Source organism: Rhinopithecus roxellana, chromosome 1, assembly GCF_007565055.1.
Source record: "Rhinopithecus roxellana isolate Shanxi Qingling chromosome 1, ASM756505v1, whole genome shotgun sequence".
Taxonomy (NCBI): Eukaryota; Metazoa; Chordata; class Mammalia; order Primates; family Cercopithecidae; genus Rhinopithecus; species Rhinopithecus roxellana.
In genome coordinates, this window is record NC_044549.1 from 49,168,782 (window position 1) to 49,188,076 (window position 19,295).

The 19,295-nt window shown below is 58.4% G+C and overlaps 1 protein-coding gene across 2 annotated transcripts in view; it reads left to right on the plus strand.

Moving 5' to 3' along the window:
* Positions 1–13,474, plus strand: part of EEFSEC (eukaryotic elongation factor, selenocysteine-tRNA specific) — a 256,464-nt gene extending 242,990 nt beyond the window's left edge. For both annotated transcript variants that reach the window (XM_030942640.1, XM_030942646.1), the window contains one exon: positions 12,897–13,474. In XM_030942640.1, the coding sequence (XP_030798500.1) occupies positions 12,897–13,087 (191 nt within the window). In that variant the 3' untranslated portion in view covers positions 13,088–13,474. The remainder of the gene's footprint in view (positions 1–12,896) is intronic.
* Positions 13,475–19,295: the final 5,821 nt, after the last annotated feature.

Consider the following 19,295-nt stretch of genomic DNA (forward strand, 5'->3'; position numbering starts at 1 on the left):
GCCCTGAGCAGGGGGAGTGTCCTCCCTGTGCTGCTGGCAGTGTAGGGCCTTATGTCCCTAGAGCATCTATGTCCCCAGGCAGGCCTTGTTCCCCTCATTAGACACGTCCTCAGCATCCTCACAGCATCAGGAGGTCAGGCGCCTGTTATCCCTGCGTCACAAGCAGACAGGAGGTTTCAGCATGTGTGAGGCCTCCAGGCCAGAAGGTGGAACGGGAGCCATGGGAGTGGGTCAGCTCCCAGGGCCTCAGCAGGCTCAGCAGGGCAGCTATCGGTGGCCCACTCCTGCCTGACCCACTGCTCCATTGAGGCCGTACTGCCTCACTCAGACCTGCCCAGGGCAATGTCACCTTTTCCACCACAGTCTTCCTGACCCCAGCTTCCTTCCTCCTCCTCTGAATGCCCGGGTGCGACTGTCTGTCTCCGGCTCCCTCCCTTTCTTCCCAGGGCTTTTCACTGCTGTCACGGGTGGCTTGCATCCAAGTCTCCCTCTGCCTCAAGATGCCTGTGAGAGAACAAAAAGAGGAGAAAACTAGCTCTGCATTTGACCAGAGGTACCTGTTCTTCATCAGGCCCAGCTTCCTCCCAGCAGAGTGGGACTCCTGCCGGGCCTCCGTCACAGGGGATCGTGGTCATGCAATGAGGTGGTGTCTGTTCAGCACATGGCCCAGCACACCCAGGCCAGTCAGCAGCCAGGAACGGGGCCCAGTGGAGGGCTCAGCCTCAGGTGTAGCTTAGTTAGCCCCAAGTTGACGGAAACACAATGGTATGGTACCCTCAGCCACAGCCATGATCAGAATGGCAGTGGCCTCTCTTTACCAAGTGCTTCCTGGAGAGAGCCAGGCCATGTGTCTTATTCCCACCATCCCTCACCCCAACTGAGGAAGAAACCAAAGCTCAGAGCGGGCCAGTCAAGCTGCTGTGTCACCAAACCTGGTGTCCAAACCCCAGCCATGAGCATAGAGCTCAGGCTCCGACAGCACCACTGTCATCCCTGCCTGCCCTTCAGGTGTCGAGGTCTGCCTTCAGGAAGGGCCCTAGGCATGGTCACTGTCCTCTGCAGTGACCTGAGATGGCCTGGACAGCCACCATTCCAACCAAACAAAACCTGCTGAAGGAATGGCCCTGCCCTCTAGGGGGCCCCTCATTCTAGAGGCACATGTGTATCTATGTGTGGGTTGTGTGTGTGTACGTCATGGACCAAGCCTGGCTTACCAACAGTACAAGCAGAGGGTGGCAGCTGGCGGTGCTAGTAGAGAAGAGAGACAGCCCCTTCCTCTAGCTCCAGCCACCTAGAGAGGAACCTGGGCTTCTCCAACTACTGACGAGGACATGTGATCACTTCTCTGCCACTGACTGTGTGACCTTGGGCACATCAATTTGTGTCCCTGGGCCTCCATTTCTACCTCTGAATGATGGAGCGGATAATGTACCCTCCTCACATGAGTTGAGGCACAGAAAGCACTTGTCTGATCCTTGCTACCCCAAGCCTTGTGCCAGGCACTGGGACATGCTGTCAAATGGGATCCAGTCTCTGCCCTCCCAAAGCCCCCATCCGTGCAGGAGTTGGGCACACAACTGCTGAGGGTTGGGACTGGTTCCTGAGGGTGGATGGCCTACTGGGCATAGGGCTGTGGTGGGTTTGAGCTCAGGCCCACCATGTTCTTGCTGTGTTACCTTGGGCAAGTTCCTGAGTGCTCTGTGCCTCAGTTTCCTGGTGTGTGTGAATAGCATGATTGTGAACTGAAGTTTGCTGTTGTCTGTGGAGCATGTGGAGTGGTGCCTAGCCTATAAAGGTGCAGCGAACATGAGCTGTGATTGCTACTGGGGTTCTTTCTGTGATGAGAACTGGCTAGTGCCCATTTTGGGGCATTTTGGGCAAGACCTCCCTCACACAAGATGGTCTTTTCTGTCAGGCCCCCCTCTCGGCCATCTGGGCTGCTTTCAGTGCCAGTCTCCACAGTGGTAAGGCCCCGCAGCCCCCAGTCCTGGTTGCCAGTGGTCCCCTGACTGGTACCCACAACACAGAGGCATCCTGGGCCTCCGCCCTGCAAGTGTCTGGAGACAAGGCCCCACCTGGCCCAGCCCCACTGTCCTGGGCCTGGGAGATGCCGGGTGGGAAGAAACATCAGTCTGGTTGGGGGAGTCCCCAGGTGATCCCACACCCTTGTCTCTTGCCATCCTCCCTCCTTCCACAGGAGATGGCTGCAGCCCCCTGCCGCCTCCCACCCATGGCACTGCCACCCAGGCTGCTGTATTCCCTGCAGCCAGACTCCCAAGCCTGTGGCATGGTGGACAGCTTTGTGAAGCTGGGGCCTGGATGGGAATCGCTGCTCCCTGGCTTACCAGCTGTGTGACCCCAGGCAGCCATTGCGCTTGCTGTAAAGTGACTTATAGGATGTCCTGAGGCTGGAATAAAATGATGTCTGTGCAGCCCCTGACTGGGTGGGAGGCATTTGGAGGAGGCTGCTAGAAAGGCAGTCGCTGTGAGGGTGGCCATGGTAGCAGCAGAGGGTCCTCTGGCCAAGCCACATCCCAGCTGCTGACCTGCGGAGCCCAGTTTGCCCAGGGCTGCAGTCCAGTGTCCTTCCCATCCAGACACTTGTCAAACCTCAGCCCCACCCAGGGGCAGCCAAAAGGGTCCTCAGAAGCATAGCTGCCTAGACTCACCTTCTGGAAACTCTGCCACTGAAGCAGCTCAGCTCTGACCCAACTGGCCCCAACTCATCAAATGCATGTCTTATTCTCTCTGGACGGAGGAGTTGGGCATCCACCCAACTGCCCTGGCCCATGGATGGGGGACATGAGCCCCAGGGGAAGGGGCCAGGCCCAGGCCTCCCCACTGATTCCTCTTCCCAGTTCTGGGCGGGCAGGCTCGCTGCCTGTGGGGATGACAGGAAAGTCTGTGCGGTCCACTTCTCCCACCTCTGCCACCGGCCTAGCTGGCAGGTGGTCGGCAGACCTGCTCACCCCCCAGCCTCTGTGCACTGACAGGACCCTGTGGAGGCTGCCAGGCTGGAGGAGGGTGATGAGCAGCCCTGGAGGTGGGTGGGGGAGCTCTGACCCCACTAGCAGTTGAAGTGGAGTGCACACGGGCTGAGGTCACCAATACTGCCCTTTCCTGGCATTGCTGGGCTGCTGCAGGCCCTGACTATCTCTGGGGGCATTGGATCTGTACTCAGGGTAGAGTGTGGGGGGCCTTGGCCCTAGGGGAAGGCTGGGCAGGCATCAGAGAAGGCCAAGCCAAGATGCTACAGAGCCTTGTAGCCAGGGAGCCGAAGGAGCCAAGGGAGACAGAAGCAGGCAAGGTACACAAATGTCATGGGTTCCCCAGGCTGAGGGAGCGCCAGTCTCGAGGCTGGAGCAGTGCTGAGATGGGAGAGGAGTGTGTGGTAAGGACGTGCAGGGCCGTAGGGGCAGCTTGTGAGTGACTCCTTAGAGGAATTGAGGCCCTGCCTGAGTGGTTGTGAGGGGCTGAAGAGGTCTTCAGTGAACAGCTGAACTGAGAGGAATGTTGGGTTTTTGTCCTAGAAGAATCTCTGGCAACAGCACTAAGGACAGGCCGGTGGGAGAGGGTCCTGGCTATTCATGTGCAGGAGCCCCATGCCCGTGCCCTGGGGCAGGGACCTGCTCCTGCTGGGCCTGCAGGGACACCTAGAGCAGGAGCCTCCAAGGAGCCTGTGGCAAACCACCCTCTGAGCTGTCCCAAGAGACTGGGCAGGCGCCGCACTCACAGCTGTGTGAGCCCCAGCCTGAGCTTCTGGCCTGCACAGCAAGGAGGGTAACCCTTGGGGCAGGGCTGGCTGCTCTATGAACGCACCTCACAGAGGCCTCACGGCCACTCCACAGGGTGGGGGATCCCATTCTAGAAGGGTAGGCTGGGACTCCACTGATGAGGGACGGGGGCCATCCCTGCAGCAGCCCCTCCAGGAGGCAGCTGGTTCAGCCAGTCCCAGAGGGACTGAGAATTTAGGACAACAAACTTTCCTCCGCAGAGGCTGCCCTCCCTGTGTAATTGAGATTCAGGGCCAAATCATTTTCTGCCTATTTCAGAATGGATTTGTTTTTTGCCTTAAAAAAAAAAAAGCTTCCTTCTGCATAATACACGGGTGTTCCCTCCCCACGCACCCCAATCTCCACAGCTTTGACTGCATTATAATTTCAATTTACATGGTGTGGGAAAGATTTCTGCAAAGGGCCCTTTTTTGTTTTTGAAGAATTCATCATTGCTGCTAAGAAGCTTAAAAAAAATTAAAGGAGGAATTAGGCAACATTAAGACATCAAAATGGGGGTGCGGGGCGCTGGTTGCCTCCGCTTCCGCCCAATCAAAGGGGCGCATGAGCCCGTCGAGTGTGAGCTTGAGAGCCTCAGAAAGAGCGAGGCTCCAGCGAAGGGCCCGCTCTGCCGCCCGCCTCCCCCTAATTCCTTTTGTTGCAGGGACAGCGGAGTACAGGTCTGATAAAAACTTAATCACCTTATCTTTTTAAAGCAAATTGCATCTTTGTTTACATACGGGATCCATAGCAGGGAGGGAAGGAGAGAAAACCAAGGAGCTGGCCCGCCCCAGCCAGCAACGTTAAAGGCTTTAGCTCCCCAGGAAAACAGAAGAGCCCAGCCTGACAAAGAGGTGGCTGGAGAATTCCAGTCACTGTCACTGCTCGCAGAGGAGACTGATGTCAGGGCTGTCCCCCTCAGGGAGTGCTCACACTGGCTCTCTCTGCCCACCTGGCTCTCCCCAGCCCTGCCAGGCCTGTCCTCCTGGGCCTGTCTGTCCCCAGCCGGGTCTGTGTTAGAGCTAAGCCCTCATCCCCTCTGCCTATCCTCCGGGCCCAGGCTGCCCTGCCCTGCCAGCAGGCAGAGGGGTGTGCATTCAGACTCAGCTGCACCACAACTGCCAGGAAGCCAGGGAAAGTCATCGCACCTTCATGAGCCTGGCTGGCCGCCGATATGTGGGGGTGTTGATGTCAACCATAGCTCCATGCGTTTCAGACATGATCGCCAGGTCCCATGCTAGGGCCACTTCTGCCCTTGCCAGGTTCCCCCTTCTTTCTGTCTCCCCACCCCGGCCTTGGGGGCAGCTCCTTGGCCAGGCCTGCCTCCAGCCCTGCCCTGACTTAGAGGTCTCATCAGAGCACTGTGCCACCCACACACCTCCATGACCACCTGTGGCCTGTGCAGGGCAGCTTCCTACCTTGGGGTGGAGGGAACTTGACATTGGAGCCCACCAGCACCCTCTTGAGGGGCAGGGCTCTGCACCAGCTGCCCCGTGGCCCCCACTGAGGGGGGTGGCCTTGCTAGGCAGCCCCTCCTGTTCCTAGGGCCCAGTATCTAGTCCAGACCCGAGCCTGGCTGAATCCAAGGCCCTCTGTGGCTGTCCAGCCTGGCCATCCCATATATCAGCCCCACCTGCCATTTAGGCTCCCAGCTGTCAGTTATCACCAGGATGCTGACCCCAAAGAAAGCCTCTGCCCCTGACTCTGGCTCTCTTCCAACTCTCTCCAAAGCTGCTTGTTTACAGCAGTGGGTAGTGCTGAAGTGACTGGAGCGGCCCCAACCCCACAGGGCCACAAAGGGGACCAGTGACCCCAAGCTGCTTGCAAGGGTTCCGTTCCCACTGGGGCATGCAAGCCACCCACCAGCGTGGAGACCCCTCTTCCAGTCTGGCCCCCAACATGAAAGCGACGCCAGCAATTGGAGGCAATTTGCCGGCCTTTGATGGCCATGTCAGGGCGGCACCGTGGCCAGGGCTTGGGAAACAGTTGTGCTTCCCGCATTCTTCCCTGATTACCCCAGCCCGAGCCAGGACCCAGCAGCCTGCAGCCCATTGTGCCTTTGTGTGGAGCTGGCGCTTGGTGAGAAAGGGCCAGCCTGGCCCTGGGAGAGTGTCCCCACGGGAAGCCATGAGGAGCAGTGTTGCCCCCAGGGTCATGGCCGCCTGCCCCCACTGCATCCTGGGGTTTGGGTTCGTCACGGGGTGGAGCAGGGCCATAGGCTCCGAGAATCCTGAGGTTTGGGAAAAAGGAGGCCCTATTGAATTACAGACATACGTGTAGCACACACACACCCTGGCCCGCCCTGCCAGGTAGAGAGCCACCCTCCAGCACATGGGAGAGGGGGCCAGGCCAGCCTGGCACCTGAGCCTGGATTTCTTTCTCCCTTGGGTCACTTGAGCACAGACAGGTGTTTTCTGGTCCTGGAGGCAGGGGTCCTGCCCTGCTGGGACATTTTTCTTCCTTCCGCTGTCCTGCACCCCTGCTGTGAGTGCTTGTGAGGATGAATCCATACTCATTCCCTTTGTTTTCGTCAAACCTCCCTGAGCCCCGTGTGCTAGACCCTGCACGCAATCCTGGAGAGGTGCCCCCCTCCCAGGCCACTGGGGGAGGCAGGCACATAAGGCAATGACAGCCACAGTGGTGCTGGGCCAGGCGTCCAGGAGGATCTCACTCAGCCGGGCAGCTGAGGGGTGCTTTCTGAAGGGGCAGCAGCAGACTGTGAGTGTGGCAGGCAGAGGGAACCGCAAGTTCCAAGGCCCTGCTTGGCTTCTCATAGCTGAAGCGTGGTACATGATGGGGTCAGAGAGGGAGGAGGGATGAGGTTGAGAGAGAAGCCAGAAAGAGAATGACACTTCTGTTGGTGGAGCCAGGTCTAGATGTCTGACCCGGGCCCTAGAGCAATCCTTGGGACAGCCAGGCGGGATGAGGGAGGAGGCAGCGAGGCAGAGCTGGAGGACGGTGGACTCCTGCGCCCATACCTCCCAGTCATTGCTCTTGATGCAAGCAGCAGAGCAGCAGCGTGGGGACCTTGAACTTCCAGCAGCCATGGAGGAGTCATGAGCATCACCACCCCTACCGTACCTCTTGTCCCTGTCCTTGGGCAGAGCCCAGAGCATAGCAGAGACGACACCGTGGGCCTAGAGATATCAGCGAGCTTCCTGGCCCTCTCTCCCCTCCCTGGCCCTTGTGTGCCATGGATTGAGCAGGTTCCAGCCAGATTGCACCGGTAGACACCGTGCCTTCTCTGGGCTCCCAGCTGGATGCCGGAGGCCACAGTGAGGGGGGCCTGTAATAGACGTCCCCCTGTGAGTAACCCAGGGTCACAGTAGAAGCCTTGGGAAATACATAAAAGAAGAAAGAAGGAACAGTGCTTGCAACCCACTCCCGACCCCTGACAGCCAAATGGACAGTCTTCCGGTCTCTTTTCCCTTCATCCCAGGGCTGCAGCAGAACTCTTCCAAAAATTTTGATTGCTGCATTTTTTTTTGAATCAACATTATAACAGAAGTCTTTCTTTGTGTAACTTTAAACTCTTCTCAGGTATCACTTTTAGTCCCACAGAACATTTTGCTGCAGCTAATAGATGCTGGATGGGTCTGGACTGGCCTCCCTTGGTCTTAGAGGCCCTTTGTAGTTCTCAAAAACGTGCCGCTCCCTTAGTGGGTAAGCACACAGGCTTGGGAATCAGATAGCCTGGTGTTCCCGCTCTGCCTGTAAATAGCCGTGTGACCTTGGGCAAGGTACTAACTCTTCTGTGCCTGTTTCCTCAACACGGTGTTACAAGGATTAAGTACCTCCATGCTGTGGTGACATCTTTGTGTCGACATCTTCTGCCATATCTCAGACCACTTGTTTGGATTGAATTCCTAGAAGTGCCTTTCTTAGTTCACACTGTGACCATCTGGGGACCTTGTCCCTCCCAGGTTGTCACCAGCCAGTGCTTAAACAGCTGCCCTTCAGGTTCTTGGAAAACCAGAGCAGTTTGCCCCTCAACCCCAGCAGGGTCTCCTCCAACACTTATTCGGAGAGTGTTCTCTGAGTATCCGCCACTCACCAGCAGTCACTGCCAGTGTTAGGGTTACAACAGTGAATAGACAAAACTCCCTGTCAGGGTGGAGCTTGTCACTTCAGCAGAGGCAGACAACAAACACCCAAACAAGGACATTATAGAGGATGTTAGAAGGTGATAAAAGCTATAGGAAAAATAGTGGGGTGAGAGGGGGTCAGGGGAGCATGAGGGGGTTGTGGTTTTAAACAAGGTGGTCACAAAGGCCTCACCAAGAGGTGACAGTTGTACAGTGACTCGAAGAAAGTGAACTTGCAGCTGCCGGAGCTCCCAAGTCTCCAGGCGGAGGGATTGGCAAAGACAGGGCCCTGAGGCAGAGACGGGCCAGGGGTGCCTCCCAGGTGAGTCTCCAGGCGGAGTGATTGCAATGACAGCGGCCCTGAGGCAGAGACAGGCCAGGTGTGCAGGAGGGCAGCGAGGAGGCTGAGACAGGGGCAGGGCTGTGAGCCAGGGGCAAGCAGAGACCAGAGGTCCAGAGCAGCCCCCCGTGCAGGGAGGAAGATGGGGGCAGGGCTGCACCTCCCTGACAGGGTAGGTCCTAGCAGAGCCGGTGGCAAAGCAGGCCCTGTCCTGCCTGCCTTGGAGACACCAGGGCCTGCAGGAGGTAGACACCAGGCAGATGGGCAGTCGGCACTCAGCACGTGGCCTTGTCACCACGTTCCCACACACTCTGACCCCAAGTCAGTGCACAGGGCGGGGAGCCTGGCACACAGGGCACTGTGTGGACATGGTGAGCTGTGGTCACCCTGGAGCCAGGCCCTCGTACTGCACCACGCATGGCACATGCCTTCATCTGCCCTCAGTGCCTCTCGCATACCCACCCCCAGGAATTGTCACTCAAATTCCCTTTGCCTGTGGATCCGTGCCAGCAATATTTATGACTGGTTCCTGTCATCTGGTCTTGGGTCCAGCATTCCTCCTCCTCCTCCTCCTCCCTTGGAACACGCTGAAGCAGCCCTGTTCCCACACAGTGACCATGGTGCTGTTTCCTTGGCCACCCTTCTGCTGTCTGGAGATCTAGCTGCCTTGTTCATTGGCTGTGCTTTCTTAGATGAGTGAACTGCATGGGAGCCGGGCCCTGGTCTGCATGTTCACCACCATTTGTCTCCCTGTCCTGGCGTGTTCCCTGAATATTTTTAAGTGAAAAGACACAGAGGCAGATTGGGAGAAGCACAGGGCGGGACCCACAGAGTCTGGCTGGGTGGGCAGCAGCTCTCACCATGTGACACCCTGGGGTGCTCTTCACTTCCCTCCGTTTGCCACATGGCTAAGAATAAAAAAAATAAAAATTAAAATTAAAAAAGGCCACTGGGAAAACAAAGCAGCTCCTGGTGACATTTGCCACAAATCCACACAGCTGCATGTCCAGGTCTCCCTTTGGTCAGGCTTTCCAGATGTGGCTTCCCGGCCAGTCCATAATAGAGCAGAGGTAAACGAGCTTGACCATCTCAGAAGAGCAATTAAACGGCCACATCTTCACCAGTGCCAGATAGACTTTCCGGCTCTGCCTGCTCCAGGCAGTGCGAGGTAGGCATTGTGTGTAACGAGAGCCATCGCGGGCGAGATGGACTGCCGATTGGGCCACGCCTGTCTCCCCAGCCCAGCACCGACGCCGGGGAGCCCCACGCCTCCTCAGTCTCCAGACCTCCTGGCACCAGAGGGAGACAGGCTGCCGATGCCATTTGTTGGGGTCGGCTGCCAGCTACCTGCTCTGTTTGCAGAAGGAAGGCCAGGCTCTGATTTAGGGATTCAGATACCTACAGGCCTGGTGCTCACTTGAGGGGGCTGGCCAGGGTCCTCCCCATGCCCACACCCTGTGCCCCATCCCAAGCTGGGGCAGACCACCTAGATACGGAACCTGCAGAGCAGACACCACTCAGGCTCCACGTAAGGTGTGCCGCTCACAGGGGCACTTCCTTAATACAGGTGCCCACGGCCACAGTATCACATGTCCCTCAGGCAGGCGTGCAATGGCCAGCCTGGCTCCTGGAGCCCCGTTCATATCAGCTGCATGTCTCCAGTCTTCCCAGGGGACTCAGGCTTTAGATGGCCAGTAATCTCACTTCCGCCTGCCAGAGGGAGACCTGACCCTTTGTGCAGTGGGGCAGGCTGTCCCTGGCTGACTCTACAGATGGCCTCTTTATCCAGCACCCTTGTCATCTTTTTTTTTTTAGACTGAGTCTCACTCTGTTGCCCAGGCTGGAGTGCAGTGGCGCGATCTCGGCTCACTGCAAGCTCCACCTCCCTGGTTCATGCCATTTTACTACCTCAGCCTCCTGAGTAACTGAGACTACAGGTGCCTGCCACCACGCCCAGCTAATTTTTTGCATTTTTAATGGAGACAGGGTTTCACCATGTTGGTCAGGATGGTCTCGATCTCCTGACCTCATGATCTGCCCACCTCGGCCTCCCAAAGTGCTGGGATTACAGGTATGAGCCCTTGTCACCTTTTTAAACATCTAGAGCTGTAGGGCCAGTACACGACACTCTCACAGCCTTGAGAACCATTGTCAGAAGCCCACTGAAAGGTGGATCCACCACCCATCGCTCCGAGTGGAGAGCAGAAGCTGGCTTTGCCATTGGGTAAGGGCTGGAGCTCAAATCCTGGCTCTTCTGAGCTCACTGTGGGGCTTCCAGTAAGTCACTGCCCTCTTAGATCTTCATTTTCTTATCCATATAAAGAAGTGGGTGGCCAACATCTTCAGGAAACTGAGCCGGAAATAACCCGCACAGCCCCACCAGCCAGCTCTCCCAGTCTGAGATGACAGGCCAGGGCCTTCTGGACTGAAGCTTGATGCATGAGCCTCGTGGCTGCCTTGTCTTCTCAGGAAGGAAGCCAGTACTGGGCAGGACTGGGAAAAGAGAGGAAAAGTTCTTCAGGTGCCAGCAGGTACAGTGGCACAGGTGCCCATGGCACGTAGGAAGCTGAGCCCTCTGCCCAGCTTCCTCCCAGCTCTGGACCTCTAGGCCCCCAGCCTATACAAGCCCTTTGTGCACATGGGGAGGGGATCCTGGTGGGACACCTCCTTGGCAGGCAGAGTATGGGCTGCCTTCACCCCCACCTGCCCTCAGTGCCTTCATACCCAGCTGCCCCTAGTAGCAGTCTCAGGAGCCACCACCCACTGGGGCTCCCTGTCCCATGCCATTCTCACAGTGCCCCATGAGCTTGCTCCCACCCGAACCCCCCAGTGGGGCCATGAGGCTCACAGAGTGAGTGCTCACACTGGGGTGCTCTGCCAGTGGCGAAACTGCTCCAAGCCCTGGGCCACCCACTCCCGCAGATGCCAAGGAGCATGCTGAGTGGCCTCACCCTGGCCAGTGACCCACGTGGAGGCTGCACCATGCTGCCACCAGGAGATTCCTCATGAATACAAGCCCCACAGCACAGAAAGACAGATGCTGATGATCTCACTTATACGTGGTATCTCGAAACCCAAACTCATAGAAGCAGAGGGTAGAAGGGTGGTTGCGGGGGACCTGGGGGTGGAGGCTGGGGCAGGAATGGAGAGATCTTGGTCAAAGGGTTCACAGTTTCAGTTAGACCAGAGAAGTCAATTCAGGAAATCCACTGTGCAGAATGGTGACTGTAATTAATAACAATGTATAATATTCAATGAAATTTCTAAGAGAATAGATTTTAAATGTGCTCATCACCAAAATAAGTATGTGAGGTGATAGATATGTTAATTAGTTTGATTTAATCATTCCAAAATGTATGCATATATTAAAACATCATGTTAGACTGGGCAACATGGCAAAACCCCATCTCCACAAAAAAATGCAAAAACTCAGCTAGGCGTGGTGGCACGAGCCTGTGGTCCCAGCTACTCAGGAGGCTGAGGTGGGAGGCAGAGGTTGCAGTGAGCCAGGATCACACTACTGCACTCCAGCCTAGGCAACAGAGTGAGACCCTGTCACACACACACACACACAATATATATATATATAAAACACTAAATATAGACAGTTTGTCATTTGTCAATTTAAAAATAAAAAGACAAGCCCCAGAGAAAGGGCAGTTGCAGCAGCATGTTTAAGGATGAGTGGGACTTCCATTGCCTAGGATGGGAAGGGTGTTCCAGGCAGAGGGAACAGCATGTGAGAGGCTTGCATGTGCGATGAGGAGCCCAGGAATGGACCATGATCAGCAGGGCTGCAGAGACGGCGCACAAAGGCAGAGCGTGGCGAAGATGGAGGAGTTGGAGTGAACGCAAGTCGGGGCATCAGCGGGAAACAGATTTCCACTCAGACGTTCAGCTGGAGGGAGGTCTTTAGGGAGGCATGGGCTCGTTAAAACAGCTCATAGAGGTGGCTGGAAAGCGGTGGGGGCTGCACCAACCCAAGCCTGGGGGCGGGGCGTCTACCCCTGGCAGAGGATCCTGGGATGAGCCACTGACTCTGTGAGCCCCATGGCCTCACTGGGGTGTCCTGATGGGAGCAAGTTCTCAGGGCTGTGGCAAACTGAGCCAAGGGGGCACTGTGAGAATGGCATGGGGCAGGGAGCCCCAGTGGGTGGTGGCTCCTGCGACTGCTACTGGGGCAGCTGGATATGCAGCCTGCATATCCCACTGAGGGCAGGTGGGAGTGAAGGCAGCCAGAGATACACACCCTGACTGCCTTCTCTTCCCACACTCTGGCCTGCTGGGGCTCCCACTGCTAAACCTGGTCATGCTGTCTGCAAGGGTCAGCCTCTCAGGCACACAAGAGGGTGGAGAATAATGTGTCTCCAGGGGCAATCAGGGAGCACCCCACCCAGGGAGCCTCAGATGCCTAGTTTCCAGATGTGGACTTGGCATGAGTACACTGGAAGCAATGGACCACTCGGCACAGGGCAGCAGTCCCTCCAGGGCCTGAGCACAGGGGCAGTGAGCCGAGGCCCCAAGAGGCACAGTGCCCTGCTGTACACCTATCAGATGGGCACTGGAGGGACCAAAATGTCAGAATGGACCACAGGCCTCAGGGCTGCTTGGCTGCGGAGGGAGGCAAAAGAGGGGTGAGTCTAGGCGGCAGGTGCTTAGGGTATGGCAGAGTGACAGCCTGTCTTCTGTGCCTTGCAGGTGGCCTCAGCCCTGAGTCCAAGAAGATCCTGACACCTGCCCTCAAGAAGCGGGCCCGGGCCGGCCGCGGGGAGGCTACCAGGCAGGAGGAGAACGCTGAGCGAAGCGAGCCCTCACAGCACGTGGCACTCAGCCTGACTTTCAAGCGTTATGTCTTCGACACCCACAAGCGCATGGTCCAGTCTCCCTGAGTGTCCAGTGACCTCCCCCAGGGCCTCCTTGCCCAGCCCAGTCCAGGCTGCTGTGCCAAATCCCAACCAGTCATGCCTCAACCTCTCCCAGTCTCTCCCTGCAGTCCTGCAGCAGCAGCCCCCACCCCCAGGATTGGTGCTCAGCCCTGGTGAGGAGCTGAGGGGGATGTATTGCCGGGGCCAGGAGGGTCTGTCCTCCAGCCCCTGCACACTCCCACCCAGGACAGCCACCAGCCCAACTAGGAAAGGGCCTTGGGCAGAGGGCTGGTAGCCAGTGTCTTCCACTGCCCCATTTGTTGGCCACCTGCAGGCCCGTCTCACCCCTCCCCCAGGTGGGCAGACCCTTGACGGCTACAAATAAATGTCCCATGGCCCCAGCCCACTCTACTGGTGTCTCTCTCTTTGACTTCACTAGGGCCCCCGCCCTCCCCAACTGTGTTCCAAGGGGAATCTCAGAGGAATCCCAAGAGTTCCTGCCCAGGTAGGGGCCAGGGGAGGGGCCCAAACTCAGAGTCTGTAGGCTATGGGAGCCTGCAGTGTCTGCGCTTCTCAACCCCACTGGGTGGCTCCTGGGGTGCTCTGGGCCTTGAGGGAGAATGGGGATTCTCTGGGCAGCTGGGTCCAGGGAGGGCACCCACAGGGGAGTTGGGGAATAGCAGGATGCCTGGCCAGGGCATCGGGCAGAGCAGGTGGAGGCTTGCTCTTCCACCCTAACACCAGGAGTCCCTTAGCCCCTGCCCTCAAGTTTGAGAACCACACACTTCCCAGAAAGTGGAAGGTAGCATGGTGAGGATGCCCTGTGCAGCGCCATCTGCCATCCCCTGCACCCACAGACCACCCTTCCCTGTAGCCCTGGGCTGTGGGATACTCAGGAAAGGGTGAGATGGTGGAGTCAACTGACTGAGGGGAAATCAAAGCTTTTAGAGACATTTGTAGGATGAACAGATGTTCAAACGTTCCTTTATTTGGTCTCCAGACAGACGCAGAGGCCTTCCTTTTATCCCAGTAATCGGTGCATTATGCTTTAATTTGCAAATGGCATTAAAAATATTAACGGGGGCAGGTTTCGATCAAATGACTTGGGGCTGTTAAGCCCCAGAGCCGTGTGTGTGTGTGTGTGTGTGTGTGTGTCCCGTGTGCATGTGGTGGCTGGGGAGAAAGTTAATTAAATACATCAGCAGCAGAGCAAAGCCCCCGTGCTGCAAGGATGCCAGCGATGGCGAATGGCCCGGCCACCCTTGGTCAACCTTGGCCCAGACCCAGGCAGCAGGGCTAGAGCAGCAGTCAAGGGCAACAGCTGAGAGCCATGGGGAAGTGGGGTTCCCAGTTCAGTCCCCTGAGGGGACTGGCCCTGGAGGAAAGTGAGACAGAGTGTGGCCCCAGTGAGCATGGCCTCCACTGCTGCAGGCTGCGGGTGCCAGGACGGCTTGTCTGCATCGTGAATCAGGACAGCCCTCTGCCTAGGAGCCAGCTCCCCCTCAACTGCCGCTACCTGAGCAGATGCCTCCTGGGACTGCAGTGGCCCCTCTCCCTGGGGCCTCACCCCACTGTGTGCTGGGCCCCGCGCCTCCTTACCCTACCCGGACCTGCAGACTGTTTCACCAGAAAGGCAGTACCACTTCGCTGAAGCCACTCCACCCAGGAAACTGGCAGCGGCCTTGAGCCCACACCAGGCTCCCTGCTAGCCGGCTGGTCCCTCAGGAGAGCAGCCCAAGAAGGGAGCAGATCTCTGGGAGGGCTTCAGTCAGCACCGAGCTGGGCTCACAGCCACCAGCCTGTCAGTCCCCAGGGGCAGGAGAGGCCCCTCTGAGCACCTGCCAGTATTGTCCAGGCTGGTCACCTCCCAGCAGATCTGGGAGCTGCTGGTGAGGGCCAGCACTGGGTCCGAACCCAGCTCTGAGGACTCACCTCTGAGGCGAGGAAACCTCCCTCCTCCTCGGTGTGGGGCTGAACTGGGGGCCAGGCCACACCCTCCCTGACCCATCCCACCCCAGCTCCCTCAGGGTCCCTGCACACTGGGACAGAAAGCTCTGAGCTCGGCCCCAGGTCCTGGCCTGCATGGGCAGAGTGACCTTGGGTGTGTCACTGCCCCTCTCTAATGAGGGGTCATGTGACCCAGTGGCACCCCCACTGTGCCAGGCATGGGGGGCACTTAGTCCATGGGAGCTGGCTCTGGGGCCAGATCAGGTGTGGAGGAAACATGGCTGCCGCCGCCAGGGCACAGATTCGGGCCTCTCCCTGCCTGCGGTGTGAGCTTGGACAAGTTCCCTAACCTCATGCCTCAGTGTCCCCAGTGTATAAAATGAAAGAAGAAAAGCAGCCATGCCAGAGGGCTGCCCTGTGGATAGGAGACTTGTCAGGCACATTGCTGACCCCGCATTACCTGCGGCCCTAGGGTGGGCCCCACACATCTCCCACTGAGAGGCAAAAGGCCCAGAACCCCTCAGGAAGTGACACCATCCCCAAATCAGCCGTTTTTCCAGGAACTCTGTGCAGGCGTCCACCTCCACCCCACCTCTTCCCTCCCCACTGGTCTGAAGACCATCTCCTGAAAGCCCCAGGAAGGAGGGGGCTCAGGTGGAGGAATTGGGGCACAGAAGGGAGGAGGGGCAGCCCAGGGCGACTCCCAGGAGCCTCTGAGCCCCCTGAGTGTGTAATGAGGCGGATCTGCTCTGTGTGGCCTGAAAACGCCCAGCCGACCGCCCCAGGAGAGACCTCTATCAGGCCCGGCATCGGTGGAAACCCGAGCGTCCATTAGTGAGGTCGGGCCAGGGCACGCAGCCTTTGAAGGTGCAGCCTAGCTGGGACGGTGAGCAGGAACCGGAGCCAGCACCTGGTTCTGGCTGAGGCCAAGGCGTGGGCATTCACGTCCCCTTCCCTGGCTTCCCTGCCCCGCAGGGTGCCTTGGGCAACCCCAGGTCCCCGTGTTTTATGAAGGGGAGGGTTCCAGTAGGCCAAACTGACTGCAGCCACTGACACAAGTAAACTCACTGAATCTGCTCGTCTACCCACAGCGGTGGTGTGGCAGCAGCATGCCGGTTTCACAGGGGTGCAGGCAGGTCAGGGCTTGGCTGCCTGCAGCTGCCCCAGATAGAGCTGGAGTTTGAGTCTAGGCTCCAGGTGCTTCCAGAGTCCCTTGCCCACCAGTGCTTCAGGAGTGTCCTTGGAAAAGAGGTGTCCTCTGGGGTCCTCTGTGGGCTGATGGGTGGGGTGGGGCATGGGAGAGCAGTGCCCCAGGCCCCCTCACCTGCCTGCCCACATGGAGTGAGGTCATGGACCGGCATCCTGCCATGGGCTGGGGCAGGAGGGGCAGCGGTGATTGGCAGGCCCCCGACCAGCAGGGCTAATGCACAAGTGAGGAGATAAGGCTTATCTGGAAATGTCCCTGGAATCGAGACTCTGATGGAAACAGGCTTCTGGGTTAATATATTTTTGATAGATAATGTCCCGTAAACGGGAAGCCCTGGGGGCCTGGGGCAGGAGAAGGGGCAGCTTCTGCGCTCCCAGGCCTCCTGCCCTGGCCATGCATGTGCATGTGCGCACACGGGCACCGGTGCACCAGGCATCTCTGAGCCTTTGCTGACGTCCGGGTGTGCGTCTGTGCATATGGATCCACAATGTCTCGGACGTGTCTGCATGTGCTCCGTGTGTGTTTTGGGTGTTGGTGTTTGTCAGTGTGTGTGTCTCTTTGGGTGTGGGAGTGGGGTGAAGGAGGATCGAGTCCAGTATGCACAGGGTGGTGGCATGTGTGTATCCAGTGCCAGTTTGCACCATGGGCAAAGGGCATGCAGGTTGATGGGGCCTCTTCTCCAGGACTGGGTAGAATTCGAGGGAGGCTTATCACTCCATTCTATAGGAAGCATGCCAGGGCCAGACCCCTGTCTGGGGAGCACAGGAGACTGTCGGTCTGAGCTCACTCTGGGGTTGGTCCCAGCCCTGGCCTCCTCTGCCGAGCAGCCTCCATGTGGGGGTTAGCATTTCCAGATTCCCTTCCAGAGACCAAGGCCAGTCCCCTGACAGCCTCCCAGCTCCTAGTTCAGCCTTGTCTGTCCTCTGAGGCTGAGACTGGGGAGGCCTCCTGCCAAGGGGCTGCATGGGCAAGGTCTTGAAGGGAGAGTAGGAGTTTGCCAGGGCAAGGAAGGGTGGCACCCGCCAGAGGGAACAGCAGAGTGTGGGCTGTGGCGAGGGCTCACTGGGCTCACTGGGCGAGGGCTCACATGGGCTCACTGGGGCCCATGTGCCTGCTTGCTGAGGAGGGATGAGGTCATGGCTCCGGACCCCCCAGCCCCTGCTGCACCTCCAGGAGCCTCCACACAAGCAGCCCAGATTAAAAAGAGTAATTAGCATTTGGCTGATAACGGATTTGAGCCATTAATTAGCCTGCTCAGCCGGCACCAGGCTGGGCTGCTGGGAGTTGGGGCAGAGGCAGCAGGGAGTGCTGGGAGTTGGGGCGGAGGCAGCAGGGCGTGCTGGGAGTGGGGCTCGCAAGCTCTACAGGGGCTCCATTCCCCTTGCTGAGCACTGGTGATGGTGAGGGAGGTGTTGGGGGCGCTATGAACAATGTGGCTGGACCTCGGGCAGCCAGGGAGGCCTAGAAGGCTGTCTGTGGGTGTGGGGAGGCCTTGGAGCCCTGAAAGGGCATAGGCAGGGGGGTAGGCAGGGGGGTAGGGCGTGGTGTCCAGTTGGGGTTTCAAGAGACCCCTCTGGCCTCCTGAGGGAACCAATAGCAGGGCCTGGAGATCAGGGCTCCCCCACCCCCAACACAAACAGGGGGCAGAGGCCATGTGGGTTGGAGAGGACCTGGGACCAGGGGTTGGTGATTGGACGTGGCAGCCGAGGGGCGGGGACAGTCCGAGCTGAGGCCTGGGAGGAAGAGGACGTTTGGGAAGTCTCGGGATTGAAAACAGGGAGGTGAAACTTGAGAGGAGAGGTACATTTGGGAAGAGGCCCCAAGCTGAGTGCTTGAATATTTACGAGGCCTTCTGTGTACAGGCCCTGCCACTGTGCTGGGGACAGCAGTTGGGGAAATGGAGACCCCGCCCACATCCCAGCCCATTGCTCCCTGGGGCAGGGCCAGTGCAGGGACCTCAGAGGGCGGTGGGAGGGACAGCCTGGACCCTAGATCACTACCTCCCACCTCACAGTGTGGCCTGCAGCCCCCTCTACAAAGGAGGCTGTCAGGCTGGCCCTGCACCCCTGGCCCACCCAGGCCAGCAAGTTGAAGGTCACATGGCCACACCCCTGGAGCCCTGACTGAGGTGTTGCTCAGTCCCCACGTGCTCCCCCCACATTATCACTGGCCCCCATGAGGGAGACAGTGCAGCAGAGAGAAATGGCCACATCCCACAGCCACAGTGGGCCTCTAGGTCAAGGCCCGGCTGGGAGCCCAGGCTGACCTGGACCTGGGGCACGGTGCCAGGCGCAGCCAGGCCTCACCCCTCAAGGTCACTCCATAGACTCAGCCCCGAGCCTCCAGCATCCCACATAGCCACCACCTGGTAGGCCCCAGTATCCGTCTCCCCTGCAAGGCTTGCACAGCCCAACATCACCTGTGGGAGGAGACCCTGTTAACAGAGCCAGTTCTGTGGAGCCACCTGAAGAGGCACAGAGGCAACGGAGCTGTGGCCAGCACAGTGTGTCCCAGCAGAGGGGCCGCTGAGGGGCCACTGGCCCAAGGCAGAGTCTCCAGTAAGCTGCTTGGCCCTCCAGCTCCGACACGCCTGTGTCTTCACTGCCATCTCCCATCACTTCCCCTGCCTCTCTCTGGTCCTTCATGGACAACCCTGCCACCTGCGAAGGTCTAGTTCACCTCTTTCCTGTCCACGCCCTGAGGCTTCGGGTCCCAGCCCTTGAGTGATGTCTATCAGGGACCCCTGGGCAACCTGCCAAGGTAGAAGCAGTCTGGAGGGTAGGGTCTGTGGGGTGTGGTTACCTGCAAACAGACCCCAGGGGTCTCTTTAGCTTTCCCCTCCCACATACTCACTCCCAAGCTTCCACCCTGGGCCTGCCCCCATGGCAGCCACTCTCTGCTGGGTCCTCCCTGCTCCCAGCTCTTCAACTCCTTCTATGGGGACCTGAGGACCCAGGGACCCAAAGGACCTTGGACTGGGGGTAGAGAAAGGCAGATGGGGGGTAGAGCCAGGCTCCTCAGAGCCCCAGGGAGAGGCCCTGGAAATTTCCCAGACTCTGGAGCTGGGGCTCAGACCAG